Source organism: Polychytrium aggregatum, assembly GCF_025602895.1.
Source record: "Polychytrium aggregatum strain JEL109 chromosome Unknown BJ171scaffold_23, whole genome shotgun sequence".
In the NCBI taxonomy this organism is placed as follows: Eukaryota; Fungi; Chytridiomycota; class Chytridiomycetes; order Polychytriales; genus Polychytrium; species Polychytrium aggregatum.
In genome coordinates this window covers 1-25,267 of record NW_026516225.1, presented here as the reverse complement: position 1 = coordinate 25,267, position 25,267 = coordinate 1, and the positions used below count along the sequence as shown (strand labels likewise).

Sequence of the window (25,267 nt, the reverse complement as noted above, 5' to 3'; positions counted from 1 at the left end):
GGACTCTATTGAGGTGTTCGACCGTTTGCAAGGCTTGTGGCAGAGGAAGGTGGGAGGAGGTCTCTGGCCGAGTGAGGCCCTCCCCTGTTTTGCGTCGAGGAATTGGTCGGAGGTGGGTTGGGTGGAACAAGGATATAACTATCCCCTGATATATAGATCTGCGGAGTCTAGATCAAATCTATCGAGTCTTCTCGTGCCTGCCGCTGCATGATGGTTTCGAGTATGGACGCTCGCCATCTGAGGAACTCGGCGTACTTTTGTGTGCTCCTCAGCGGGGCTCGGGCAATCTGGGAGAACGGCATCCGAGAGGACAAGAATCGAGAGAATCAGACGAATGCTTGAGCAGAAGCCACGGACAGGGTAGTGGTGTGCGGGGGGTTGCGGGATTGGCAAAGGCGGGCAAAAGTCTCGCCTGGAGAAAGTCCCACGGCCCCAACGGCGGTTTCTGTGACGCTCAGGCAGTGGCAAGAATGCGGCAGATCAAGAGTCGTGGCAGAGCAAGCATTACCATGCTGTTGATTCCGTGCTTCGGCCCATACGCCGACGGCCTTGCCCCATTCGGTTTGTTCGATGCAGCGTTTTGTCGATCGGACGACAGGGTGCCCTTCACTGCTGTTGCACGATCCAGTTGGCTCCTGGCTGGCTCTGTGCCTTGTCCCGATTCTTGCTCCACGAGCTTGCGTTTGTTACGAGCCGAGGCTCGGGTGGCTCGTACGCGGTTCTCGGAGGACTCTTCAGATGCCTCCTCAGCCTCCTCAGCCTCCTCAGCCTCCTCAGCCTCCTCAGCCTCCTCAGCCTCGTCCGGCACAGGAGCTTCGGATGGGTCCGCCCGACGCCTCTTGCGCGGAGTCGACTTTGCCACGCCTGTCTTTTTCATGGTCTGGAAGCGCTTGGTGTCCTCGCTGCAGAATTCGTCCAGGAGCTTGCATATGGTGTTGATGGTCTTGGTCTGCATCTCGGCCGCTTGGGCAAACTTTGACGGCGGTTTCTGCGGACAACAGTGAGCGGAAGGCAGCCGTGAGCCAAGGGCACCAACTCGATGAAACTTGGGTGCACGAAGGCAGAGATGCGGCATAGCGTGCAATGCTATGTTACGATCCAATCCTGCTCTGGCAGAACGGTAGTCAAGAGTCGCGGCCATGAGCAAGCGAGTGCGTCGTGTCCAAAGAACATACGCCGAGAAGCTTGCAGATCCAATAGAAGATCGAGATGTAATAGTCAGCGCCCTCGTTCTGTTTGATGTATTGGCGCCGGTTGAGAGGAATGGAGGGCAGATATGCGTCCATGAAGCGCTTGTGGACGGCATAGACCTCGTCGAGGATGAACGCTGAGTCGTATTGGATGGCCAGGCGCTCGAGGAGCTCCTTGACAACATGAACGGTGGCGCCTGTGCTGGCGGAGCCGGGGACGGAGCCGGGGACGGAGCCGTTTGCCGTCAAAGTGTCTCTTGGAGCAAGCAGAGATCGAGCAACCTTGATTGTGTCTGCGTAGAGTTGCGAGCGGATGGTCGATCGTTGAATCGCTGCGGTCTGTGAGAACGGAAATCGCAGGCTGGATACCACGATACCGACGCGGGAGGTCAAAAAAGCGTCTCAACTTGGTTGAATGGCACAGCGGGACTGATTGGGAGGTCTCGGTTGTGATGTATATGGACGAAGCCGATGAGGTACAGTTCTTGCGCCGCCCCTACCTCTCGCATGCCAGCTGCAGACAGATGATCGGGATTGAAGTCGCAGCTGCGGGCTGGAGTTGGCTTGGCAGGCGCTTAGCCGCGGCCAGCGAGTAGAATTCCCGGGCCTTGTCCAGGACTGCCGCCGGGAGGTCGCCGAGGATGTTCAGGTCGTTGGCTGCCGTCTCGCATGGGTGGATGGCTCGCTCGGCATACTTGGATGGCCGCATGTGGACGTTATGGGTTGCTTGGCAGGCACGGTGTTGGTTCGTTCGTTCGCTGTGGGAAGCACGACTCGATCAACGAGGCTGCAATGTAAACAGTCCAGCTTGGATAGACGGCCTGGCTCTGACAGAGGCTGTGCGATGCGATCACACTCGCTGCTTGGTCGTTGAGGTGGAGAGCGGGGCGACCGAAACGTTAAAACAGAAACCGGGGCCAGTCGAGGCACGCGCCAAATGCGGACAAATGAAACCGGCTCGAGTGCGGATCGAGCGCGGATCGAGTGCGGATCGAGCGCGGATCGAGTGCGGATCGAGCGCGGATCGAGTGCGGATCGAAATGAGAGTATAAGTGCCGGCCGCTGGCCTGGTTCGGCTCTTTCTCCTCCAAAAAGGGCTGCTCCTCGATCGGACAGGGCAGGGCCGTCCGTATGAGGTCGTCTCTGCTTCTGCGGTATGGCCATCAAGACATATCGGCAGCATAATTTTTGTAAACCCCCGGCCAGCAGACCAGGCTCGCGTTCATGAGCTGTCGCTGGTCCCCACCCCCTTGGCATGATCACGATCAAAACGAATGAATGAATGAAACAACAGAGAGGGAGCGGCAAGCCTGATCAGGCGGCTGTCCGAACCAGCGGTATTCGCGGTGGCAGCTGCGGATCGGGGGTGCATCCATAGAGTGGATGATCTGCCCTATCGCAATGAGCCATGATTTGGTCTGGTGTGGTTGAGCAGTCTCACGGTTGGTTCGCCCACACCGGAACCAATTCCCGTCGCGCCTGGGCATTGATTGCAGCTCTTTGGCCACGGGTCTCAAAGGCAGGATCCTTGGTTGCATGCTGTAAGCACTGTATTGAAATGCATTCAGATAGGCACTGCCGTCTTGTTCAAGGCACAAGGTCGGTGCACAATATCAATGTCAGGAGGAGCAGATGGACGAACGAACACTCCTTTGCGAAGATCGCTCGCCCTCATCATCTTTCCACCATTCTCTCAAAAGAGTTTCATGGCAAAGATAACGATCGATCGATCGACCGAACGAGAGAATTCCTCCAGCTCATGATCCCCCGTCCCATCTATCCAGAGATGATCGCGCGGGTCTCCGCAGAGACTCGCTCTCAGTGTCGGCGGCGACGATCGTCCGAGTCTCTGTTGCTTCTACGGCGATCGTCGTCATAGTCGCGGCGACGGCGATCATCATAATCGCGATCATAGCGCCTGTCGTCGTGATAGTCTCGCGACCGACGATCATCAGAGTCTCGACGGCGGCGGTCGTCCGAGTAATCCCTTCGATCTTCATCGCGACTGTCGTTTCGGGGACGGCGATCATCGTCGAATCTAGAATTGCGGTGGAGGAATTAAGGGGTGTCGGAGAGATGTGGAGGGAGACAGAGGGAGGGACGAGGTGGGAGTGGTTGCTTAGAATGGCTGCAGTTCGGCGGGCTGCAGGGGAGTTGCCGGGCGAAGCAGCTTCCGGGCCGTCACGCAGTATCGCCAGATGAGAGCTGAGGGTATCGGCCACACCGAGGGGCGCTGTAGAATGCTGAGAGACTCAAGAAATGCTGAAGAGCTGAGGAGCCTGGACCATGCGGAAGCCCAGAGCAAACGGCTGAAGCAGCGGGTTTACAAGGGTCGGTTGGGGGTATCATGCAGCTCCGGAGCTCCACCTTGTGCCATCATGGGGTTTCTCGGTGTAGCTGTAGTCGACCCGGATCTTGCGTTCATTGATGACCTATGGATGGCAAAGAGAGCCTTGTCAGCAACCAGAAGCTTGTTGTGGCATCCATACCCAAGGCTGGTGCAGGCAATCCAGCAGAGCGAAGGAGTCAAGCAGAGGTTTGCGCGTGGGAAAGAGCAATGGAAGCGCACCATTCCGTTCATGCATTCTCTGGCTCGAGTGGCATCGGTGAGCTCGGCGAAATCAATGAATCCGAATCCCCTGGAAGTGTTCGTGTGCTTGTCGATGATGACGGTGGCCTGGGTGCAGGGATTCAGCCACAGTCACGAAGCCACAGATTCGTCAGGGTTATGGACCTTTGGACATGTGAGGATGCACTCGGAGAAGACCTCTCGCTCGAGCAGTCATAAGCATCCCACGATCAAGCCCGAGCGGACAGGGTCAATGCGCACCTTCAGGATCTTGCCAAACTTGCCAAAGTGCTCGTAGAGATCGTTGGATCGTGTGTACTTGCTGAGGCCAAAGACACCAATGACCTTCATGGGCTTGGCGTTGGGGTCCTGGTCGAACTGGAGGGGGGGAGCATCCACGAACCAACAGGTGAACAGAGTGCGCCGAAAGTGCAGAGCAGGTCAGAATAGAGTCAGCGCAGATAAGTGCGATGAGCGGCGAATATGGATCGGAGGAGGGAAAGTGCTGTTCCGATCGGTGCGAGCATCGACGTAAGCCACTCTCAGCTACTGGTTATCACGAAGCGGTTCTCGCTTCCGTCGTCTATCGCAGCGGCATCTGCAAGACTTACGTTATTTCTCTTCTCGCGATCCAGGCCGCTTCCACGAGCCCCGTCGGAGGAAATCGCGCCACTTGGTTGGAGAGGGATCACGACAGACACAACCGAGGAAAGGGGAAATCAGGCGCTGCGCTGCATGGCGATTGACCGTCATATAACCCACTCTGCTGCTCAGCGTGAAGGAGGCTACCGTTCGATCACAGCGATATCGAGTGCAGTCCTGCGGCTATGTCGAGCCGGGCACATTAAGGCCCCGCCTCTCCGATCTTTCTCGCGCACGATCAGCCATGCAAACTCGCGGCTATACCTCTTTCGCACAGGCGATCTGGATCTGGATCGATAGCGATCTCTCTCGCGGCCTCGTTCGCGTTCGCGCTCACGATCACGATCGCGATCGCGGTCTTGCTCTCGGCTGGGCGAACGGTTGCGGGGCTCATAGTCCATCCCGTCATCGTCCATGGTGCCGCTGCCGCGCTGGCGAGGGCGGCGAGCACCGCCGTCCGGCGAACTGGAGCGCGAGTCGATCCTGGCGCTGTCTCTGGGACCCAGGCGGCTGCTGTCCTCTTCGGCGGCGACGGGGATGTGCTTCTGGGTGGTGTCGTGGTCCGAGTCGGAGCGAACGTATCGGGCGGGCGATTCGCGACGGGGCCGCGTAACATCATCCTGAAGAGGTGAGATGGAGGAAGGGGATCAAGTTCGATCAAGCGAAACGAGAGTGAGAAACACGGGACACTGCGTGCGTCTTGCTTGCGAAGCGTGTTGATCAGAATCAGAGAGGTACGGGTACGGCGATCGGCGATGATAATCATGATGATGGCTGCGACCGACGAGGCCAGGGTCGGTGGATGTAGATGGAGGATGGCGGATGCCAATTGTCTCGGCTCGTCCCTCGATCCCGGATGGACCTCTGGCTTTACTCGACAAGTGTCCATGGCAAGCTCGCGAAAAATACATGTGGGAAGATCGTGGCCAAAGGGCCGCGACGACTTACTTGCTTGAGCGACTCTGTGGGAGTGCGGCGTTCGGAGAGCATGGCAGGCGTTGGATTCAGGTGGATGGGGACTAGAAAGCGACCGAGAGCGCCAGGATGAGACGGGGAGGAAAGCACGAGGAGGAGAGAAGGGGAGCGGCAGCGGGAGGGAGCCGGGGAAGTGCAAGGGCGGAGAAGAAGGAGAAATCAATCAGGAGGCTGCCGGTCGCTCGCGCCATCCCTGTCGAGGTAGTTCCCCTGGCTGCTGCTGCCGATCCAGATGCAGATGGGCGGGCAGGTGGGCGGCGCCATTTTGAGCGGACGATGCAAGGGATCAGCGGGCGGGACAAGCCGGCGATTGGCGACGAGGGATGGCGACGAGGGATGGCGACGATGGATGGCAGCCCGTTGCCTCTCGAGAAGAGACTTTTGGTACCTGGCTCAAGTTCCGTTACGGTTCCGGCTTTTGGCGAATGCACGTCAGACTCCGGGCCAGGTCGCAGTCCAGAAACAAGCTGGATCGCAGAATCAGATCGCTGGGAAAGTCCCGAAAACGCAGGCGGAGGCAAGTCTGTGTCGGCGAATGTCGCTCGGGGGGGAGGAGAGAATGCCGCCGTTCTCATGCTCCCCTTGGTCCCCTTGGTCCTCGTCCCGACTTGCGTCTTGCAGTATCGCGCAGACGGCTCAGCGGCGATGGAAGACGGGGCAGCGTTTGTGCCATGGTTAGGGGAATGATCCAACGGGGAGATATAGTGCGACTATCTCGAAATATACATCGACCGAGCGTCGCTCCGAAAGTCTCATGGGAAGGAGAATGCGCTCGAGCCCACGAGTCCGATCCACTCGGACACGCTGGAACAGAAACCAGAACCAAAGACCAAGAGCCCCAAACCAGAACCAGAACCAGAACCAAAACCAGAGCCAAAGAGCGTGTCCAGGGATGCATCGTGGGTGCAAGGAACGGGGATGTCCATCGAGTGCCCAGAGACACAGATTCGCCCAGCACTTCAAAGCAGTTCCACCATCACCAGAGACGCCGAGGACAGACCAGTGGGTCGATCTGGAAGGACACAAGTGGGTGCTGTCCTGTTTCGTTCTGAACATGCTGTAGCGAGAGCAGATAGAAAGAGTGATCGACTATTGACCAAATTCGAGACATTGATGATCCCGGCAAGGAGGCAAAGAAGAAGAAAAAAACGGGGGAGGAGGAGGATTCAAGGATACACGGAGACGTACCCAGAGGAAAGAGAGTGGGAAGGCCCATCCCTCGCCAATTGAGGAGATAGAGGCCGAGTTGAGCAGTCGAGCGCAGGGCAGCAAACGGAAGAAAGAGTCTTGACAGCGCAAACCTCGAAAACCAAGAGGCCCATGCCTGGCGATGATCCAAACGGCTCAGCGCTCTGGATACGGGTGAAGCGGGACGGAGAACTTCCGCTGAGCACCGGAAGCTGGGTGGGCTTTCTCCTGTCGGAATCCTCGCCGTTGGGTTCGAAGGGGATAATCTGGGGCTCTAGACGAACCAAAGCAAGGCGCAAACGCAAGCCGGCCATGGGCGTGCAGAGCCAGCAGACTGACTGAAGACGTCTGCAGGGCATCGGCCAGCAACGACAGGAAGGAGCAATGAAACAGAGCGAGGATGGGGAAGGAGAGCGAGAAAGCGACACGAGATTGCAACGGCCCGGGTGGATCGATGACGACGAGGACTGCCATGGTCGTTGTTCATTAGGCATCTCCATGGTTCGTACAAGTCCATCAAAGTCGTCGGAAAGGGTAAGTCGTAGGTAGGACGTGATATAGAAAAAAAGAAAAACGGTCATATGACTAAGGTGGGAGAATTTCGTTATTCAAGAGTCACTACTTCAAAAGTCCTGTCAAGACACCGAAGGTTGCATTTTGGAAGCGAGCGAGCGTGAGAGGAGAGGGAGGGCGAAGGGGGAGAGAGCGTGAGATGACGGGCTGACCAAGGCAGTCGAGAAGAGTGGTGGACTTCTCTCGCTTAGGCCTCGTCGAGGTCGACTTCGACACCGGCAATGAAGACACGCTTGACGTTGAGGTCGTCGTCCAGGAAGAGAATGTCGGCATCGGCACCGTAGTTGAGGGTTCCCTTGCGGTCCTGGACACCGATGCAGGTGGCAGGGTGCAGGGTGGCCGACTCGAGGGCCTCGATGATGGAGCAGCCAGTGAACTTGCGGAAGTTGCGGACGCACTCATCCAAGGTCACGACACTGAGCGGGAAGATGGTCGATTCGCATCAGCGCAACAATTCCGAGCCGAACGAACCAATCGAACAAACAGAACGATCGCGGTTGGAATGGAGGCCGGAGCGGCTCGGAACAGGGCCTGGACTGTCAAGTGGAAAGGGAAGCGATGCCACCGGGTTCGCCGACACTCAGAGCCACTCTTACCTGCCAGCCAGGGTGTCGGTGCCCTCGATATAGGCAGCGCCATCGACCTTGTCGACAGTCATGTTACCGAGCTTGTACTTGCCCGGAGGAAGACCGGCGGCACCCATGGCATCGGTCACTAGGCAAGCGCCGCGGGGATGCGCGTTGTAGGCAATCTTGACCGAGTTGGGATGGCAGTGGACACCGTCGCAGATGATGCCGTAGTAAGGGCGTTCGATATCGGAGGCACCGAGCAGGCCGATCGGTCCGGGATCGCGGTGGTGGAACGGGTGCATGGCGTTGAAGAGATGGGTGATCTTTCGAGCACCGGCCTCGACGGCCCGCTGCGATTCGGAGGTGGTCGCCGACGTGTGGCCGATGGAAACGCAGATGCCGGCCGCGACAAGCTTGGGGATGTTTTCGACAACACCGGGCAGTTCGGGGGCAACGGTGACGAGCTTGACGATCTGGCTGCCTCCATACTCTGAGAGATGGTAGATGGCCTCAAAGTCGGCGGGCTTCTGAGTGGCGGCAATGATGGCGTCGACCTCATGAGCGCCCTTCTTGCTCAGGGCCATGAAGGGGCCCTCGAGATGGGCGCCAAGCACCTCGGCGCCGTTGATGACGTTGCCTCGGCGGGGGTAGAGTTTGGGGACGGCGGTGCGGTAGACATCATGCTTTGAGCTGACGATGGTGGGCAGGAACGAGGTGCAGCCAAACTTGAGCAGGCCGCGGGCGACCTTGGGGATGCCCTCCTCCAGAGTCTCGCGGTCGTTGGTAAAGTCGACGCCAAAGGCACCTGGTCGGCGAGGATGAGCGTGGGTGGGGATGGGGGATTAGGGCGAGAGCTCGGTATCGACTGACGAATCACAGGGGACGCTACATGCCGGCTCGATGGAGAACGAATTGTGCCGGCCACTCTGCACTACCGCCAGCGCGATGCAGCCAAAGCAATTTAAGCAATCGAGGCAATCGATGCAATCGAGGCAGCTGAAACAGCAGGACTACCGCAGGTTGCGCAGACTACATACCGTTCAGCTGCAGCTCGACAAAGCCGGGGGAGATGATGAGACCACCGGCGTCAATCTCGGTGGCGGCCTCGCCATAGGCCTCGAAGAAGTATGGCTGGGGGTCGATGATCTTTCCGTTCTCGATCCAGAGCGAGTCGTTCTCGACGAGCTTGTGGTCTCTCAGGATGCGGCAGTTGGTGATTTTGATGACGCGGCGGGTGTTTTTCCGGCCGCGGGCCTGGGCCAGGACAGGGGCAGCAGCCACCTGGATCTGGTGGGCCTCGGCCGAGGCCAGATGGGTGGCTTCGGCACCGTGACCACCGCCACGGATCTTGGCAAAGAGAGGAACAGTCGGAGAGGCGACCGGGACGGTGACAGGGTCAAAGAGGGTGCTTCTTCGGATCGACAGGCGGGGAACGACGGGAGTTACGGGACGAGATCGGGTGGCCGGGCTCGTGGCAATGTGGGAGGTATCAACTTGGGGCTGTGACGAAGCCGCGGGCGAGCTGTTGACTTCCATGGGCTCGGGGGAGCTTGCCCTTGGAACTTGGACGGAACTCGAGGAGGGCATGGGTGGCGGGAGTGTGAGGCTAAAGAGCGAGTCCAGGAAGGTCGGATGGTCGGCATGGTGGGTGGGGGTGAGTGTCGGGGAGATGGAGAGATGGAACGGTAGCCAATACGAGGGTGCCATGCGACGGAAAACGACGAGCGGCGAGGTTCAGAACGGGGGAGGCGGATGAGATAGGCGAAAGACGGCGTCGAGGCAGGCAGTCGAAGACGGGGGTGGTTGAAGCGGATAGAAATAAGAGGCGGGATTAGTGGCTGGAGAAGTCTACGAATATTAAGCGGTAATTGGGAATACCGAGAAGGGTCGGGAGGACTAGTCTATGAGGTCGGGCAGACAATGAGGCGAGGCTCGGACAGAAGGCAGAGTACAGGGAGGACTCGAGGCGGCTCGGTCCAGACTGAAGAATATAGATGGAGGGAGAGGATGGAGGAGACAGGTGGGCCAAAGGGACACGGGGGGGGGAAATGCGAGGCTTGTGATAACGCAAGCCAAAGGCGGGGGGGGGCTTAGACAGGGCTTAGACAGTGCGGGGAGGACCTTGCCGTGGTTACCTTTTTTTTATCTGTGGACCGATGAGATAGGGAAAGGGCGGGAGGCGAGAGAGCCTTTATAGAGGGGATCCTGGCGACCAAGGGACAGCGTGCAGCAAAAGTGTGATCAGAGTGTGATCAGGACCTGGGGGCAAGGCAGCAAGCCGCTTGCTCAAGCGCAGCGACGCCATGAGGCGGATTGGGCGGGGTGGGCTGCAGGCCGGGCCAGGAGGCCTGGGGGTGTGCGGGTGGACGCTGGGTGGACACTGGGTGCATGCTGGGCGGATGATGCTGCATGGACGCCGGATGATGGCGATCTGCTGATCGGGCAATGCCAAAGGGACCCGTCGCCAGAGCCCATCGCCCGCTTGAGAAGCATGTGTCCGGGGAGGGGACCAAAGTACACTTACAGCGAGACCGGTGCCAGCGACCGGCGAGACAGAAGACACCCCTTATTCTTTGCGACGAAGGTCAGCGAATGCTGTCGCTGCGGGCGATGAGAAGGATTTATAAACCGCACAGCGAGTGTGGCCAGGGCGGGCTGCTGGTTGGTTGGCGGGGCGGGGCCGGCCGCGGATTGGCTGGCGCGACACGTGAGGCGGCACAGAATGCGCGAGATGTGCACGGAACAGCGCGAATGCGCAGCGCGATTGGCTGGTGCGACGCGACGGCGCACAGGCAGATAGTGCGGTGTTGGCGGGGCTTGTGTGTGCGGCTGTTGATGCTGGTGCTGGTGCGGCTGTTGATGCAGGCGCGATATCCTCTGGAGCAGCACCAGCACAGCACGCTGCTCGACAGCCCAACATGCACTGCTGCAGTTCGGCCTGGTCGAGCCATCGCACACACTCCTGCACAGAACCAGCACCACTCTCGACAAGGCGCAGCCTGAACCAAGAAGCCAGCTGTATCTCAGTGTCGCACAGCGTCCTATCGCGTGCGCACACGCGGCTTTCTCGATGCGCCCGCCTTGAGCCAGCGCGTCGGGGCCGCGCGCCAGTCACATCGCAGAGCAGCGCGCCGCCTGATAGGACCGCGGTCGCGTGTGGGCCAGCCGAGGTGACACAGAGGCAAGTCGTGCGCAGCAGAGAGAGAGACAGATAAGAGGCCGGCGAGAGGTCGGCGAGAGGCCGGCGAGGGGATGGCGAGAAGGGCGTCCAGCCACAAGGCGCCTCCGCCTCGTCTGACGCACCGTGACTGTCCCTGTACACGCGACCAAGGCACAAGGCGGCTGGATCCGGCTCGATCCTGGATGCCTGCGCCGCTGTCTCTGTGCCGCTGCGCTTGTTGCCTGGCCTGCACGCGACACTCCCAAGGACATCACTGTGACTGTGCAGGCCATGTTGCGCCAGCTGCAAGCCCGCAGCCGCAGTGTAAACCTCGCTTGCAACAATCCATGACCAAGAGAGTGTCAGAGCTCGAACCGGGACCAGTCCGTCACCCGGATCGGCGACCGCATCGCTGGCCAGCAGATGATGCACCCCAAGCCAACGCCGCATCGCCAGGCAGATGGTGCTGCATCCCTCACACCCACAGCAGTGATCCCTGCTGCTCCAAACATGCAGTTTACTGTGAGTCCATGGCCGGCCAATGCCTGCTGCGCGCTCTCGCTGTGCGCCCGTTGTGCGTCCGCCGCTGTCCACACGACCAGTCGCAATCGTGCTTTCGCTGTGAACCTTGGTCCCCCTTGTGTCGCGTCCGAGGTGCGCTATCGCCCGGCAGCACAGGCGGCTTACACACGCTGCGCGGCCCGCCACGCCACACACACACGCTGCCAGAGATAGCCGAGGGGCTTGTCGGCCGCGACGAGGTTCCAGGAGCGCCGCCGCGGCCCATTTTTTTCGGCTGTCTCGGCCTCGGCTTGGAACTCTTCGTCCCTCAGGCCCGATCTGCCCATCCTCGACCCAACCCCGCCATCGCCCTTCGTCTCCGCGCCTTCGCTCTGCAACCATGCGTCTCGTTATCCGCGATGATCCCGGCCAGGTAGCCCAGTACATTGGTACGTACTCGCCCTTCCGATCCGGCCGCTGAGGCGCTGTCGATGCCGGATCGCGGCTCGGACAGCCATCGAACCCACGATCGCATCGCCGCGGCTGCTGCTGCCGACGGTGCCATCGTTCGCCGCATCGGTTGTCCGGGAACATGGAAAGTGCTTCTTCTGCCTCATCAGCCCCGAGATGCGCTTCACTGTACATCTTCTGAGCTGCTGCTGAAACTCTCATGTTGCTTCCCACCTTCCCGCCGACGCACCTCTCTGGGTTCTCCCCCTTAGCTACCTACATCAAGGACAGAATCAACACCTTCAACCCCACCCCCGAGAACCCCTTCGTCATTGGCCTGCCCACCGGTTCCTCGCCCGTGCAGGTCTACAAGCGTCTCGTGGAGTTCCACAAGGCCGGCGAGCTCTCGTTCAAGCATGTCGTCTCCTTCAACATGGACGAAGTGAGTTTCTGCGTCGTGCCGTGATTCCCTGGCGGTGCTCGTTGAAGTGCCCAGCTCTGGACAGGTCTTTTTGATCGAGTGTCTGTCGCTCCATGCGATTCAGAGAGCACGTTGCTCACTGTTGTCGTTGCTCGCCCCTGTCTGCGTCTAGTACGTCGGTCTTCCTCGGTAAGTCTTTGTGGTGGTGGCGGCGCAACATGGTCAACCCAGTCGATCTCGCTGGCCCCTCTTTCCGAGCAGGCTGGTCTGTGAATTGTGAATCGGCCTGCCGAACGTCTTGTCGACTGGGCGCCATCCCGTGGGCTGTGAACGTGCCATGCCGATCCATCGGACTGACTCGCCCCCGTGGCGTCATCGTTACTCATGCAGCGATCATCCCGAGTCGTACCACTCGTTCATGTGGAACAACCTCTTCAAGCACATCGACATTCTCCCCGAGGTTAGGCCCGTCGCCCCTTCAGCTCGCCTTCCTCTCCTGCTTGACTGGTTGCTTCAATCCGCATTCGTTACCGATTCCCCCACCACTGCTCTGCGTTGCTTGCATTGGCGTGTGTCCGAATCACCCCCCGATTCCCACTGTACCGGAACAGCAGCAGCCAGTTGCATTTACTCACCATGACTCGCCCCTCTCGGTCTCGCGCTCCATATGTTGCTGCAGAACGTCCACATCCTGAACGGCAACGCCCCCGATCTCGAGCTCGAGTGCCAGCAGTACGAGGAGAAGATCGCCTCTGTCGGCGGCATCGAGCTCTTCTTGGGCGGCATCGGCCCCGATGGCCACATTGCCTTCAACGAGCCCGGCTCGTCGCTCTCCTCGCGCACCCGCATCAAGACCCTCGCTTACGATACCATCCTCGCCAACTCGCGCTTCTTTGGCGGCGACATCAACAAGGTTCCCAAGCTGGCTCTGACCGTCGGTGTTGCGTAAGTGGACCAGGTTCTCCTGCACTGTCCTGCACTGCCCTGCCCAACGGCGAATGGGCGAATGATGGTGCGGGTAGAGAAGAACGAGACCATCTTCCTCGACAGTGCGGCAGGTTTGAGAAGCGTGATTCTGATTTTTGATCTCGCTGCTACATAGCACCGTCATGGATGCCCGTGAGGTCCTCCTGATCATCACCGGTGCCCACAAGGCTCTCGCCATCGCCAAGTGCATTGAGGAGGGTCTCAACCACATGTGGACGGTCTCGGCCATCCAGCTTCACCCCCGCGGCATGATTGTCTGCGACGAGGATGCCACCCTCGAGCTGCACGTCAAGACCGTCAAGTACTTCAAGTCGATCGAGAAGGTCCACGAGCTGCTGCACGTTGGCGGTGATGGCCGCATTGCTCCCCGCAAGGCTGGCGAGTCCATGGAGGAGTAAATATCATCCCCTCATCACCCTCACAACAGAAAGGCGCCATTGTTCATCCCATTCCTCCTCCTCCTACCTGCCTCCAATGGTGCGTTTTTTCCTCCCCTCTCCCTTCCACCCAATGATCAGTCCAGCTGGCTCAGGACAGACACGGAAAGATGCGTAAATGCTGATTTGTTGATTGTGCTGCTCCGTTTCTCCTTCTGGGGCATGCTTGTGCCTGAAACTGGTCATTTGTACTCTATATCTCTGATTGCCGGCGACCGCCTCCATCCCCCTTATTCTCCCACACCGCCTTCTCTCGCCAGCCAGAAACACAGAGAAAGGCCTCTCTTGTCTATACAAATATATTTACATCCCGCACAAATGTCGACTGGGTGTGATCGAGACTGTGCTCCCAAAACCAACAGGCAAGGATTGATGTGAGAGCACCCAGGGACACTCTGTCCAGTTCCATTCCAAACAAACTGAGTCGATCAACAAGCACTGACAAGTCTCGGGACAAGTTGGACACTGTCGAGCCCCCCACTCCCACATGGCACTTCACCTCGTTGATGCCATTCATGGATTGGAGTGGATTGGAGTGGATTGGAGTGGATTCAGACAACTGTCCCAGACCGTACTCCCATGTCCACCGGCTTGGGACTGCCCATCAATGCTCCGCCGTCCATTTCATCCCATTCATCTGTCGATTTGTGCTGCCCAGCACACATCTGTCGCTGTAGGCCGAATCGGATGGAATCGTGCTGCACAGGAATATTGTTCTGGCTGGGTGACACCCGTCCCGAAACAGCAGGTCTGTGTGACGACGGTATCACCAAGCCACACCCCGTGGACGGTATCAGCGAGGAAACAGCACATCACCCCTCAAATACCCCATGTCGCCTCTGCTCCTTCGCCGTTGTTCCTGCTCTCTGCTCTGTCTCGGCTGCCTCCCATCTGCGGCCTGTCTCCATCGCTCCTTTCTGCCACGCCGGCTGCAACTGAAACGATGGCAGAATCAACCCTGATCCAGGAGGACCTCGCTCGCTTCGACCTGCTCACCATCCTGATCACAAATGACGCCTTCATTCGAGCTGCAAGCTCATCCTTGCTCGCAAAACTCCTGAGAGTCTCGAAGCAGACTCGGGCCATCCTCGATACCGAAGAGGTACGGGAACGGTTACTATTCCCCACTTTGGGGATCACTCCCGAATTCCTGTTCAAGGGTGTCGATCCCTCCATCGATCGGTTGAAAGTGGCCCAAGGGCTCCTCTGTTATGCACTTCGCCAAAATCAGCACAGACCAACCAACTCATCGATGTTGGCGAAGGAGAATGAGCTCTGGTCTGAAGTCCATCGAGACAGGCCGTTTTTCGACCGAGTGCAACGATACTGCCAAGTGACCGATCCAGCGTTCCACTTCCCCGAGGACGCAAGACCAAATGGATCCAAGCAGCCGTCGGTCGAGGAGATGATAACCATCGCTGAAGGACAAGACTTTCGCTTCAAGTGGCCGTTAGAGATCGAGCAATTGAATATCACGATTCGACCCAGCTGGCGCACAGATAGAGATACCTATGTTTCCAAACTTTTGCCATTCGACATCCCAGCGATCAACCAAGCAAGGGAAAGGCGCTTGACCTCGAGGATATGTCGTTTCTGGAGGTGTCTGGATGGCCCAAGACACTCTCCAGTATTTCAAATCTGACCATCGAGCATAGAAAATGGAATCAAGTGGCTGATCCACTGATCAGCTTGGAAGGCATGCCGAATGTCCTGCCCTCGCTTACAAGGCTCGACCTGAGTGAATGCAGTGAACTCAAGTCGCTCAAGGGAATGCCTGAGATGCCCAAGTTGGAGACCATTCTTCTCCCACCGTCCATTGAGTCCCTGGAAGGCATGCCGAAAGAACTGCCCTCGCTTACAAGGCTCGATCTGAGTGGATGCACTGAACTCAAGTCCCTCAAGGGAATCTCCGAGATGCCAAAGTTGGAGACAATTTTGCTCCCCAAGTCCACCGAGTCCCTTGGAGGCTTGCCGAGGGAACTGCCTTCGCTAAAGCTCCTCACATCCCCATGATCTATTGGACTCGCGTCTCTTGGTTGGCCGTCAGCGGTGCCGATGTTGCTTGAGCTCGACATTCCAACCGGCGTTGAGGCCCTCGTCGATGTTCCCGAGGAGCCTCCGTCCTCACCAAGCTCACAATCTCCTCGCGCAAACCCCACACCATTGAGCCAACTCCCAAGGATGCCAAAGCTCAATCATCTCGTCCTCTCAAGTCAATTTGTGAGCCTGGCCGATCTGCATGTAAATCAAAGCTCCCTCACAGTCCTCGATTTGCACGCTTGCTGCGAATTGAAGTCGCTGGATGACATTCCCTCGTATCCCAAGCTCGAGATTCTTCACGTCCCTCGATCGATTCGCAGAGTCAGCGGACTGGTCGACAAGCTTCCCTCGCTCAAGACACTGCATTTGGACTCAAGTATGAGGCCATCCGATCGATCCTTGTTGGCTGGCACGTTTGGCCGATATGCTGGCTCCTTCAGTCTTGGATGGAGCATCATTCGCCGGAGGATTTCCGGGCTTCCGAATGGATGTCGAGTGGTGTTCAACGATTCGTTCGAATACACCTTTGGCTCATCCCCAAAGTAGCTCAGCATGGAGCTGCTCAATGTCATGTGTTCATTCTCCAGGTTTTACTCTCTATGTTTTCCATTCCACTCCGTTTCGACTTGTTTCTTCCAATTCAAATTTCTTCCTCACACTTCCGACATCTCACTTCGTCCGATCAGATTGTGTGATATTCGTACTGGAGGACGGCTCTGGTGCTGTGGTGTGAGACGATCCTGCTTTGTTGCTGTCAAACCCGAAGCGAGTCCAAATCCCTCACAATCTATGACAGTCCACACACCGCACTTGGCCGTGAAATCAATCGAGAGCAGACACCAGTTGTCGTGGACATCCTGAGGCACTGCCTTCTCCCGCATTGTCGCTGGTGGATCTCCGTGAGTGATGATGACCATTGCAACTCCAGTCCATCCAGACCCCCAATGAGATCACAGCCTCGACTGAGGAAGATGGCTGTGGTCTGTGTCCTCGATGCATCCATCCATCGCCACCATGATCGGGCATCCGTGGAAGCAACGCATGAGAAATGGCAGAGGATTGAAAGCATGCACTACACTCCTGCATTGCTCTGTCAATGCCAGTCGACCAGATGTGTTGGATACTGTGCTTCGATATGGCGATACCTGGTGCATCTCGATCCGACAGTCGAGAGGGCTCTCGGCACTTGCAGCACACCGATGAGGGTTGAACCCGCTCGTCGATGCCAGCGCGGTGCTCACAAGAGGGCGATTGGGACGACAGAGGTGATGCTTGAACTGCCCAAAGTGTCAAGCAGCCTAAGTCTCCCGGCCCTGAAGGCATAGCCCTTGCCCAGTTGTCACGATGTATTGCCAAAGGCGATCACCACACTGCTCCCGTAGGACGCGCTGCTTGGTCATACTGATTGATCACTGTGGGTATGTATTCAGGACCCAGAAAGAGAATTCGGATAACTAATGAATCTGGCTCAAAACACTCTGCCCCCATTTCGTTTTGGGGAGTAAAATCAGGACTTGCATTTTGGAATATAAGATCAAAGACCAAGTGGGAACACAACGCCTGCAAAGGTCAGCAGGTCAGAGATTGTAAAGTTGCCGGGCACGGCGCTGGGCAGGAAAGGCACAAAGTGCGGGGCCAGGTTGAAGTACGAGTTGCGGTCAAACTTGAGCAATCCAATAAAGACCTCGCCGACGATGCGGCCGCAGACAGGACCAAGCCGCTCGCCCTGCTGGGTGGTCTCGGCCTCGAACAGGCAGTAATACCACAGCGGGGTGCTTGTGTTGAGGCCGAACGGGCTCAGTCGAGGCACCACCAGCGGGGTCTCGCCCATGAAAGAGGCTATGGCTTGGCCCGAGGGAATGGCAAAGTTGACATGGCGGGCGAGGTTGCGGGCTGGAAGAGCAGACGGCCCGCTCGATGGAAGGCCGTCGAGGGGGGCCTGCTGGCCGGGCAGATTGAACAGAGGGGACGAGACGTTGGTGTCGATCTTTTTGTTGTGGAGCGGCACAATGCTGCCTTGCAGATTCGGGGCCATAGGGAAGAACGTCTGCCAATCGATAAAGCGGCGGGCGGCCCGGTGGGTGCCTCGAAGATCGTTTGGGTCGGGATCGGTGGGGCTGATGCTGTTGTTGAAGACCAAAGGCGCAAATGCTGGAGGAACGCCGGCTGGCCCTCCAAAGTTTGCACGGTAGCCGGGACGAACCTGCGAATGGCCAAAGCGGTACGCAGCAACCGAAAACTCGATCGGAACCAGAGGCAGTGTACGTCGGGTATGGGCCAGACTGGCGGCTGAGGAGCCGAACTGGTCGTCGTCAGCGAGGCTGAGGACCTGATCGAGCTGCTTCAGCTGGAACGGGAATCGCAAAGGGTTGTAGAACTTGAGGCCGCCCTGGAGGATGCTGTCGACAACGTTCTGGCCAATGGTCGTGGGCAGAAACTGGTGGACAATGATCCACTGGTAGTGGTAGGTGACTATCTGGCGAGCGTCCTTGAAGAGCCGTCGGGGGTGCGCATGTTTGTACTTTGGCTGGGATCGGAGGTTTGCGACAACGGCGTTGTGAAAGAGCATAAAGCCCAGATGCAGCTGCGATACCATCAGATTTTCGTCGTTTCGGGACTCGGGGATGATGGAGTTGTTGTTGGAGTCTCGGGGATGGTCGAAGCGGATCACACCGGCCAAAGAGGCCTTGTCGGAGCCAGGGATGGGCTCGACCCGGAAAGATACCTGGTCGGACTGGTAGTACTCTGGCGAGCCGTCGGGACCCATGCCGTAGACCGAGTCGAGATCAAAGGCCGGGGTGCGGAAGTTGATGGTTCGGTATGGATCCGCCGTGGCATTGATGGCCGATCGTTTGTCGAAGGTGATGTCGTGGTCCAGGAACTGGCCCAAGAATGTGAACCCGGCGGTCATGGCGGGATTGTCTGGGTTTCTGGGGTTGGTGACGCCGGGAATGTCACCGGCATCAACGATTCCCGAGATTGCGCCGATGGCTTCGACGAGGAGACGCTCGGCGTTGTCTTGGGGACCGAACGAATGGAGAGTCGGAAACATGCGTGTGAAAGTGTTTTCAGGGAATCTGGGTGCGGCCGGGAAGCGAGCCTGGACGGTATCGGCCCGGGTGTGAGGCACAACGAGACTGGAGAGGCAGGCGGCTCCAAGCAGCCAGGCAGCGCAAGACTGGCTGTTGGGTGCAGCGAAGATCATGGCGAGTAACGAAGGAAAGGAGCCGAGGAGAGTAGCTGAGCGGATGAAGGAAGTACTCGGCTTGGGTGGTGCTGTCGCTGGCGATTCAGAGTGCTGCGAAAGCCGCACGCTTTATGCCTCGGGGCAAAGCTGCCAGACTCGGGAGTGAAGGCGGACGATCCCTGTCGGTAGGATGAGACGGTCGACGGAAGGGATCGGTCTGGCGACGAGTACACGGGGCTCGCCTCTGCGACGACGCAGAAGGAGCAAGACATGGGTGCAAACCGCGGGTGCGGGACACGGCAGAGTGTCCCAAAGAGAAAAGACATCCTGGCGATGCAGCCCAAGCCCTGTAATCTCGGAGGAGTTGCGGAGACTGTTTCCCGACGGCGACAGCGAGAACGTGCGGATGTCCCTTTGAGTGCGGGTCGCTTTTGCGCCTTCCTTGGGGCCAGGGTCTGGGGGTATGCTGTGTCAGCTCGCTGCCCTGGGAAATCCGCAAGGACAGACTGACCGAGGGCCAACTCGGCGATACCCAGGGTCCAGGGGACCGCTGCGCTGCATCCCCGCAGGAGACACTGGACGGCGGTCTTTTCTCTTCCGTCGCTGGACGGGGTTGTGGGTGGGCAGGGTCGGTTGGACCAGCAGGATTGTGGGTGGCCAAGGGCAGCGAGGTCTTGGGAGAGATGCGAATATCGGGATGCTGATGGATCGATCGTGGATATCATCCAGATCCACTCACGGCTCGTGGCGTCCATACAACACAGCTCGTAACACCGCATCGAATCTCCTGGCACACCAACCGCCATCAACACCACCGCCATCACAATCACAATCAGCATCGGCATCGGCGTCGAATGTCCTGGCCCGCTGGCCCGCTGGCCATCCAAGCACCAGAACCCCTTCACTTCCCCGCCGCGCACAGCATCAGATTGTTAGGAGAATGTCGACAGCGGATATTGTAGCCGAGGATGAGATCAGAGCATTTCATGTATTACGGGCCATTGAGAGAATGAGCGGATCAGGCGACCCACGTCACCTTTGGAGGACGCATAGATGATCGAGGGAAAGGGGAGCATAGACACTCGGGGACAATGGGGGATCGACCCGTGCACACTCTCAACTCAATAGAAGGCGTAAACGTTCAGGCAGGGCTTTTTTTCAAAGGGCAGAAAGAAAGGAGAGAGGATGCTTCAAGAGGATATTTCCGATAAAGTTCGGCATAGAGATCAGCACAGGGGAAGAAGCTTTGGCAGGAGAAAGGAAAAGATCCAGGAAGACAGGGGAGTGGGAGGGCCAACACCTCTTGACAGGTCGTCGCCGAGATGGCGGACTTTACTTGCTGAGGGGGTTGCCAGCATAGTCAACATCGAAGCAGTAAAAGTCGTTGGTAGTGGCGGGGTTGAGGAACCAGTTGGGCATCAGGAAACCACCAACCGGGTTGCCATCAGCATCGGTCTGGAGGAAGAGCAGCTGGAGGACACCAATGATGGTGGCACCGATACCGACACCAGAGTCGAGGGCGACGGACAGGACAAAGTTGTACTTTTTCCACCACTCGTTCTTGTAGCGGAAGAGGTAGTACTGGGAGACGAAGGCGACGATGAAGGGGACGATGATGATGACCTGGTTGCCGGTCTGGGGGCCGACCCAAGTGGCAAGGATAGGGACGTTGATCAAGTGCCAGTAGGGGTGCTTGTAGAGCTTGTTGCCGAGCCAGGGGAGGATGGGAGCGACGAGACCGGCAGGGAAGGCCCAGAGGATGTCGTGGTAGAGAGCGCCGGAGCCGAAGAAGCGGGCAGGGGCGATGGCTCCCCAAATCGTACCGGCAGAGTAGAAGACACCGTAGCTAGCAGCCTGCCAGTTACCAACACCAAAGAGGGGCGAGAGAGTGAAGGAGGTGGCGACGGGGACACAGATCAGGGCAGAGAGAATAGCGCCGATGACCTGACCAGCAACCATGGCGCGGGGAGGAACCTTCATGTAGTGGCCGATCTTGAGATCGTTGAGGAGGGTCTGGGCCTGGATCATGGTGTTGTAGCCGAGCGACTTGAAGGACATGACGGGAATCATATCGCCGGGGATGATCAAACCGATGATGAACTCGGTCAGGACGTTAAGACCAATGTACTGGCCGGTCAGGGCGGTGATGGTGGTGAGGGGAATAACGAAGATGATACCGAGGGCAACGGCAAAGAGGACACCCCACCACTGGAGCTTGTAGGGAGTGAAGGAGCCGACGAGAAGCATCAGGATGGTGGAGGACAGGAAGATACCGAAGTAGACCCAGTTGCTGACTTCGGGGTAGGCAGCCATGAGCTTGTTGTGGATGTCCTGGTGGTCGGCATCCTCCTTGAGCTGGTTCATGGCAACACGGGCCTGGCGGACAATGTCCTTGCCGTACCAGAGAGTGACGTGGGTGACGGACGAAGCAATGGCAATGAAGGAGGTGGCGTAGACAAAGATAAAGGACATGCCAAGATGGACGGGGGCGGCGCTGTTGTACTTGTTGATGTCAAGGTCAAAGGTGGTGGGGTCAAGGAGGATGCGGCCGCTGAGACGCTGGCCAAGAGCAGAGCCGTTGAAGAGACCGTTGCTGTTGAGGAAACCGCAGCCGTTGGGTCCGGGCTTCTTGCAACCGACGTACTTGCCATCCCAGACGTTGTTAACGTAGGCGATGGGGACAATGATCCATGACCAGAAAATGAAGCCGATCAGGACAACGCAGTTGGCCCAGAAGGGAGCGGTCATGGGCGCGATGTAGCCGTTGAACTGGGACCAGTCGAGGGTGAGGGCCAGGAGACCAACGCCGCTGGAGGTCGAGCCGAAGATGTTGGTCAGGCTGGTCTTGCCGGCGCCGAAGAAGCAGAGGATGGCGATACTCTGGAGGGCGGGGGCGATAAAGCCGGGAATAAAGTAGTAGACAATGGTGACGGTGAAGGCGATCCAGAAGAACTTGAAGCGCGACATCTTGTACTTGGAGGCAGAGTCGGCGGCGGCGGTCTTGGAGTCGTGGAAGGAGGCGAACATGGCAAGGATACCCATGTTGCCGGGCCAGTACATGGCGGCGGGCTTGATCAGGAACTCACGGGCCATACCAGCGAGGCCGAGACCGAGGCACTGGGTGGCAAGAATCCAGAGCATCGACTGCCAGATCTGGATGGAGGTGTCGTTGAGGTAGAGGGGACCGACCTGGCCAACGACGTTGTCGATACCGTAGGGAGTACCGGCGTTGGACATGATGTAAATCAGGACGTGCTCCTTGATGGAGAAGGGGCCGGGGTTGAGCGAGTTCTCGACGCCAAAGAGCTTGAAGCGGACATCGGGGAGGACCTTGGAGAAGAAGATACCGATGGGGTACGAGATGATCTGGAGCGTAGAGGCGGCGGGAGGGGGATGTGAGTGCCAAGCGACGGGCTGTGTGGAGGAACTCGGTCGGGCCCGAGCGTGGGTGCTTCACTCTGGTGTGTGATCGACAGATACTCACCACAGCGACGTAGGCAGGAACGGTGAACTGGTTGGTGCGGAAAGAGAGGACGACGTTGACGGCCGAGGTGATGACACAGAAGAGGATGGCCAGGAACATGGCACGGACGGTGAAGCAGGGAGTGGTGGGATCATCGGTCGTGGGGACGACGGCGCTGATCTGGGCATAGGCGCTGTGGGCGTCCAGCTGCTCGACATCGTCAGAGTCGATGGTAGTGATACCAAGGATCTCCTTCTCCTCGGTGTCGAGCTTGGGAGTGGTGTGGTGGTGCTCCTTCTTGGTGGCCTCAGTCATGGTTGCCAGCGCGGGGGATGGGAAGAGGTGAGGTGGCGAGAGAAGAGGGGAGCCGCGGGGGGGGGAGTACTTATAGACGGCGCCTGGCGATGCCCAACGAGAGGGGGGCACGCCAACGGAGGCGGCACTCCCGACGAGAGGGGGCACGTAAGGTGGAGCCACCCACAGCAAAGATGGCGCCGCCCAAGGAAAGGACAAGCCATCTGCAGCCCGAACGAGCCACCTGGGGCGGAAAGACAAGCCATCCGAGACGGGGCACTCGACGCGCCGGGCCAGACAGGCGGCAGCATGACAGTGGAGAGGCAAGGCCGGGGGAGGCGACGAGCACAGCGCCGGTGCCACGGGACCGTGGCGCACAAGGCGTGGGGGCCATCAGCTGATGGGCATGGCCCGGCGCCCGGGTTGTGCAAGGGCACACAGACTGTGCATGTACAGCGTATGTACAGCACGGAAACAGCGGATGTGCAGCTTGTGTGCAGCTTGTATACAGCGCGGGCAGCCGCCAGGGGAGTGGGCTGGTGCGGGCTTGCCCTGGGCTTGACCTTTTGTGCGACACCAACGCGCCGCCCGACGCGTGGCGGCGTGGGGCCAGCGCCAGCGTGATGCTCATGTGGTGCGAGCGGCCGGGCGCAGCCCGAGAGCGGCGCTGCTTGTGCGACATCCCGTGTCAGCCAGTGTTGGTGTCAGTGTGTGTGTGGTTGTCTTGGTCCTGTGTCTGGCCTTGCTCTTCGGCCTTGCTCTTCGGCCTTACAGCTTATATCTCGGGCTGCCGCGGTGGGGGTGTATTGTTGTGCGCGCCTCATCCAGGTTGATCTTTCTCCTCCGTCGGTCCAGCGCCGTTCTGCTGCCTCGCATGGTGCGCGGCCCAGCAGGCCTCTCGTCCCAACTGTCTGTCTTTGGGCTGCGAGAACCACTTGCATCTGCCTGCCAATGTTGGTACATTTGCCGACACTCTTCAATCCCACAAGGAAGGCGGCATTGATCCGAAAGCTGCTCCGTGCAACCGCCGGCGCTCTCTGCTGCCAAACATTGGCTACGCGTTGTAACCAAGAACCCGCATGGACAGCTGACAGCAGCAGCAAGGACCGCCATGTCGCGCCTCACCGCGCTGACCAAGCTGTATTCGCCGACTCGAGCAGGACGCCTTGGTCTGTGGCCTGGTCCTCTGTTTGCGCTCAGATTGTCGAGCCAAAGTGCATGCTGCTATCCAGCGCCTCGCATGCAACCATCCAACACCTCATACGCAGCCATTGAGCACTTTGCATGAAACCATCCGACACTCACATCGGCCGTCCAGCATTGCTCGGCCGGGCTGCTTCTGCGCTCGCTTGGGTGGTGCTTCTTTCTCAGGCCGGGGTGGCTGGGTGGGGGGGGGGCGTTCCTTGCGTCCATACCCGACCGCGCCGCCTTTCCAGGCCCATTGGCCGCATGTCTGCCCATGATGTGCGACAGGGGCACCTTCGCGATGGACCTGGGCTGGTGGTCGCACAGAGCAAGCGGCCATGTCGGAGCGAGATTGGGTGGTGGGCCCGACGCATCGTGCGTGCTGCCCCGACAGACGCCGCCGATGGTGCCTTCCCCATGACCGAGCTGCTTTCGATGGCGCTGGCTGCCAGGAGAAAGAAGCCGGCATGGGCCGTTCACCCGGGCGCCTCGAGGAGGATCGAGGGGGGGAAAGACCCTCTGCTTGCGCAGACCAGCACGCCAGCAACGCCACAGCCCATGATTGGCATGGCCTGAGCCGAGAAAGGGGGAGAGGAGCGGATCAGCACGCCAGAGCAACGGACCTCCTGGAATCCATGGGAGGCAGAGCCGGGCGATTGCTCCGAGGCGGGAGTGCTGGTCGCCGGCGAGAGGCCCCATCACATCCGAGGTCGATGATGCCTGGATCTCGATCGAGCTGCTGGCGGCACGCAGTTGTTCTCTGCTCGGATCGGAGAGGCAGTAGTCGATGCGTTCGCCGCCCGTTTGACCAATCGAGCTGACCTATTCTTTGGATCGTTTGTGCTCCATCCATCAGCCGACGCTTAGAGTGCCTCCCAGGAGACCATATCCCGATGATCGCTTGTGCCATGCAGGCCAACATAGATATCCCGAGCTTGCTGCAGTTGCTCCCATGCATCGCCTCTGTGGTCAAGGCATCGCAGCACGATTCCCATATTGTGATGTGCTCTCGCAATCAGCAGGGCAGGAGCTTGCGCCGTGATGAGGATAGAGAGCACTTGTTTGGAAAGATCATATGCAATTTGGAACTTTCCCTTGAGGGCCGCTACCGACGCCATTCCGGCCAGAGAGGATGCAACACTCAATGGCTCCTTCTTGGGGTGAATATGCATCCCGACGTCGACAGCATCGGGGGATGGATCGGGCGACACAGTGCGGATCACGCTTCCATACAGGTCGCCGGACTTGATGAGAGCGCTCGAGCTAAAGAAACAGTCGCTTCCGGGAGGGGACCGAATGAACATCTCGAGGGCCTCGCTGAAGTATCGCATCACGTCTTTGCGAAGCGACAGGCTTGCCGCCGCTGTACCCATGAATCCGTATATGATGGCAATGTCTTGTCTTTCACGAGTTCCACACACCTCTTCCAGAGTGTC

At 58.7% G+C, this 25,267-nt stretch overlaps 10 protein-coding genes across 10 annotated transcripts; 3 read left to right on the top strand and 7 right to left on the bottom strand.

Annotated features, from left to right (window-relative positions):
- Window positions 1-89: 89 nt before the first annotated feature.
- BJ171DRAFT_136880 (uncharacterized protein) lies at window positions 90-2,082 on the bottom strand. Its single transcript, XM_053105671.1, has 4 exons — window positions 1,691-2,082; window positions 1,176-1,551; window positions 509-988; window positions 90-287 (listed from the first exon to the last, which is right to left on the bottom strand). Exons 1-4 carry the CDS (start codon window positions 1,897-1,899, stop codon window positions 168-170), a joined length of 1,185 nt encoding a protein of 394 aa, XP_052965652.1. The 5' UTR covers window positions 1,900-2,082; the 3' UTR covers window positions 90-167.
- A 635-nt stretch (window positions 2,083-2,717) lies between these two features.
- Window positions 2,718-5,692, bottom strand: BJ171DRAFT_508878 (uncharacterized protein). The gene is made up of 7 exons (XM_053111327.1): window positions 5,350-5,692; window positions 4,666-5,021; window positions 4,371-4,431; window positions 4,021-4,137; window positions 3,760-3,867; window positions 3,558-3,622; window positions 2,718-3,228 (listed from the first exon to the last, which is right to left on the bottom strand). The coding sequence occupies exons 1-7, from the start codon at window positions 5,389-5,391 to the stop codon at window positions 3,009-3,011; spliced, it is 969 nt and encodes a 322-aa protein (XP_052965651.1). The 5' UTR covers window positions 5,392-5,692; the 3' UTR covers window positions 2,718-3,008.
- A 793-nt stretch (window positions 5,693-6,485) lies between these two features.
- On the bottom strand, window positions 6,486-7,298 carry BJ171DRAFT_136855 (uncharacterized protein). Its single transcript, XM_053105669.1, has one exon. It carries the CDS (start codon window positions 7,143-7,145, stop codon window positions 6,543-6,545), a length of 603 nt encoding a protein of 200 aa, XP_052965650.1. The 5' UTR covers window positions 7,146-7,298; the 3' UTR covers window positions 6,486-6,542.
- A 26-nt stretch (window positions 7,299-7,324) lies between these two features.
- On the bottom strand, window positions 7,325-9,242 carry BJ171DRAFT_425165 (uncharacterized protein; the record flags this gene model as incomplete). Its single annotated transcript, XM_053107704.1, has 3 exons — window positions 7,325-7,553; window positions 7,734-8,511; window positions 8,744-9,242. 3 exons carry the CDS (start codon window positions 9,240-9,242, stop codon window positions 7,325-7,327), a joined length of 1,506 nt encoding a protein of 501 aa, XP_052965649.1.
- Window positions 9,243-11,440: 2,198 nt separating this feature from the next.
- On the top strand, window positions 11,441-13,981 carry BJ171DRAFT_508873 (glucosamine-6-phosphate isomerase). Its single transcript, XM_053111326.1, has 6 exons — window positions 11,441-11,816; window positions 12,090-12,259; window positions 12,411-12,427; window positions 12,629-12,698; window positions 12,918-13,183; window positions 13,341-13,981. Exons 1-6 carry the CDS (start codon window positions 11,768-11,770, stop codon window positions 13,621-13,623), a joined length of 855 nt encoding a protein of 284 aa, XP_052965648.1. The 5' UTR covers window positions 11,441-11,767; the 3' UTR covers window positions 13,624-13,981.
- Window positions 13,982-14,605: 624 nt separating this feature from the next.
- Window positions 14,606-15,675, top strand: BJ171DRAFT_568708 (uncharacterized protein; the record flags this gene model as incomplete). Its single annotated transcript, XM_053113528.1, has 2 exons — window positions 14,606-15,111; window positions 15,351-15,675. 2 exons carry the CDS (start codon window positions 14,606-14,608, stop codon window positions 15,673-15,675), a joined length of 831 nt encoding a protein of 276 aa, XP_052965647.1.
- On the top strand, window positions 15,512-16,510 carry BJ171DRAFT_136823 (uncharacterized protein). Its single transcript, XM_053105668.1, has one exon. It carries the CDS (start codon window positions 15,718-15,720, stop codon window positions 16,246-16,248), a length of 531 nt encoding a protein of 176 aa, XP_052965646.1. The 5' UTR covers window positions 15,512-15,717; the 3' UTR covers window positions 16,249-16,510.
- Window positions 16,511-17,109: 599 nt separating this feature from the next.
- On the bottom strand, window positions 17,110-19,181 carry BJ171DRAFT_508867 (myeloperoxidase thyroid peroxidase). Its single transcript, XM_053111325.1, has one exon. It carries the CDS (start codon window positions 18,905-18,907, stop codon window positions 17,237-17,239), a length of 1,671 nt encoding a protein of 556 aa, XP_052965645.1. The 5' UTR covers window positions 18,908-19,181; the 3' UTR covers window positions 17,110-17,236.
- Window positions 19,182-19,862: 681 nt separating this feature from the next.
- BJ171DRAFT_460039 (OPT oligopeptide transporter protein-domain-containing protein) lies at window positions 19,863-22,919 on the bottom strand. The gene is made up of 2 exons (XM_053108429.1): window positions 22,374-22,919; window positions 19,863-22,255 (listed from the first exon to the last, which is right to left on the bottom strand). The coding sequence occupies exons 1-2, from the start codon at window positions 22,665-22,667 to the stop codon at window positions 20,222-20,224; spliced, it is 2,328 nt and encodes a 775-aa protein (XP_052965644.1). The 5' UTR covers window positions 22,668-22,919; the 3' UTR covers window positions 19,863-20,221.
- Window positions 22,920-23,466: 547 nt separating this feature from the next.
- Window positions 23,467-25,194, bottom strand: BJ171DRAFT_475605 (uncharacterized protein; the record flags this gene model as incomplete). The annotated part of the gene is made up of 4 exons (XM_053108792.1): window positions 23,467-23,591; window positions 23,781-23,832; window positions 23,952-24,653; window positions 24,716-25,194. Coding segments are annotated over 4 exons (1,358 nt in total), but the record flags the coding sequence as incomplete, so codon positions are not given.
- Window positions 25,195-25,267: the final 73 nt, after the last annotated feature.

What these genes read in the sequence shown, in the direction of transcription:
- BJ171DRAFT_508873 (XM_053111326.1), top strand. Translation starts at nt 11,768, where the DNA reads ATGCGTCTCGTTATCCGCGATGATCCCGGCCAGGTAGCCCAGTACATT. An exon ending in ACATCGACATTCTCCCCGAG is followed by an intron (nt 12,699 to 12,917) that starts GTTAGGCCCGTC and finishes ATGTTGCTGCAG; the next exon opens with AACGTCCACATCCTGAACGG. An exon ending in GCTCTGACCGTCGGTGTTGC is followed by an intron (nt 13,184 to 13,340) that starts GTAAGTGGACCA and finishes GCTGCTACATAG; the next exon opens with CACCGTCATGGATGCCCGTG.
- BJ171DRAFT_136880 (XM_053105671.1), bottom strand. Translation starts at nt 1,899, where the DNA reads ATGCGGCCATCCAAGTATGCCGAGCGAGCCATCCACCCATGCGAGACG. An exon ending in GGATCTGCAAGCTTCTCGGC is followed by an intron (nt 989 to 1,175) that starts GTATGTTCTTTG and finishes TGTTGTCCGCAG; the next exon opens with AAACCGCCGTCAAAGTTTGC. An exon ending in AGCACGGAATCAACAGCATG is followed by an intron (nt 288 to 508) that starts GTAATGCTTGCT and finishes CCGTTCTCCCAG; the next exon opens with ATTGCCCGAGCCCCGCTGAG.
- BJ171DRAFT_508867 (XM_053111325.1), bottom strand. Translation starts at nt 18,907, where the DNA reads ATGATCTTCGCTGCACCCAACAGCCAGTCTTGCGCTGCCTGGCTGCTT.
- BJ171DRAFT_508878 (XM_053111327.1), bottom strand. Translation starts at nt 5,391, where the DNA reads ATGCTCTCCGAACGCCGCACTCCCACAGAGTCGCTCAAGCAA. An exon ending in ATCGCGAGAAGAGAAATAAC is followed by an intron (nt 4,138 to 4,370) that starts GTAAGTCTTGCA and finishes CCCCCCCTCCAG; the next exon opens with TTCGACCAGGACCCCAACGC. An exon ending in AAACCCCATGATGGCACAAG is followed by an intron (nt 3,229 to 3,557) that starts GTGGAGCTCCGG and finishes CCGCAATTCTAG; the next exon opens with ATTCGACGATGATCGCCGTC.
- BJ171DRAFT_136823 (XM_053105668.1), top strand. Translation starts at nt 15,718, where the DNA reads ATGTTGCTTGAGCTCGACATTCCAACCGGCGTTGAGGCCCTCGTCGAT.
- BJ171DRAFT_136855 (XM_053105669.1), bottom strand. Translation starts at nt 7,145, where the DNA reads ATGACCGTTTTTCTTTTTTTCTATATCACGTCCTACCTACGACTTACC.
- BJ171DRAFT_460039 (XM_053108429.1), bottom strand. Translation starts at nt 22,667, where the DNA reads ATGACTGAGGCCACCAAGAAGGAGCACCACCACACCACTCCCAAGCTC. An exon ending in TTCCTGCCTACGTCGCTGTG is followed by an intron (nt 22,256 to 22,373) that starts GTGAGTATCTGT and finishes TCTACGCTCCAG; the next exon opens with ATCATCTCGTACCCCATCGG.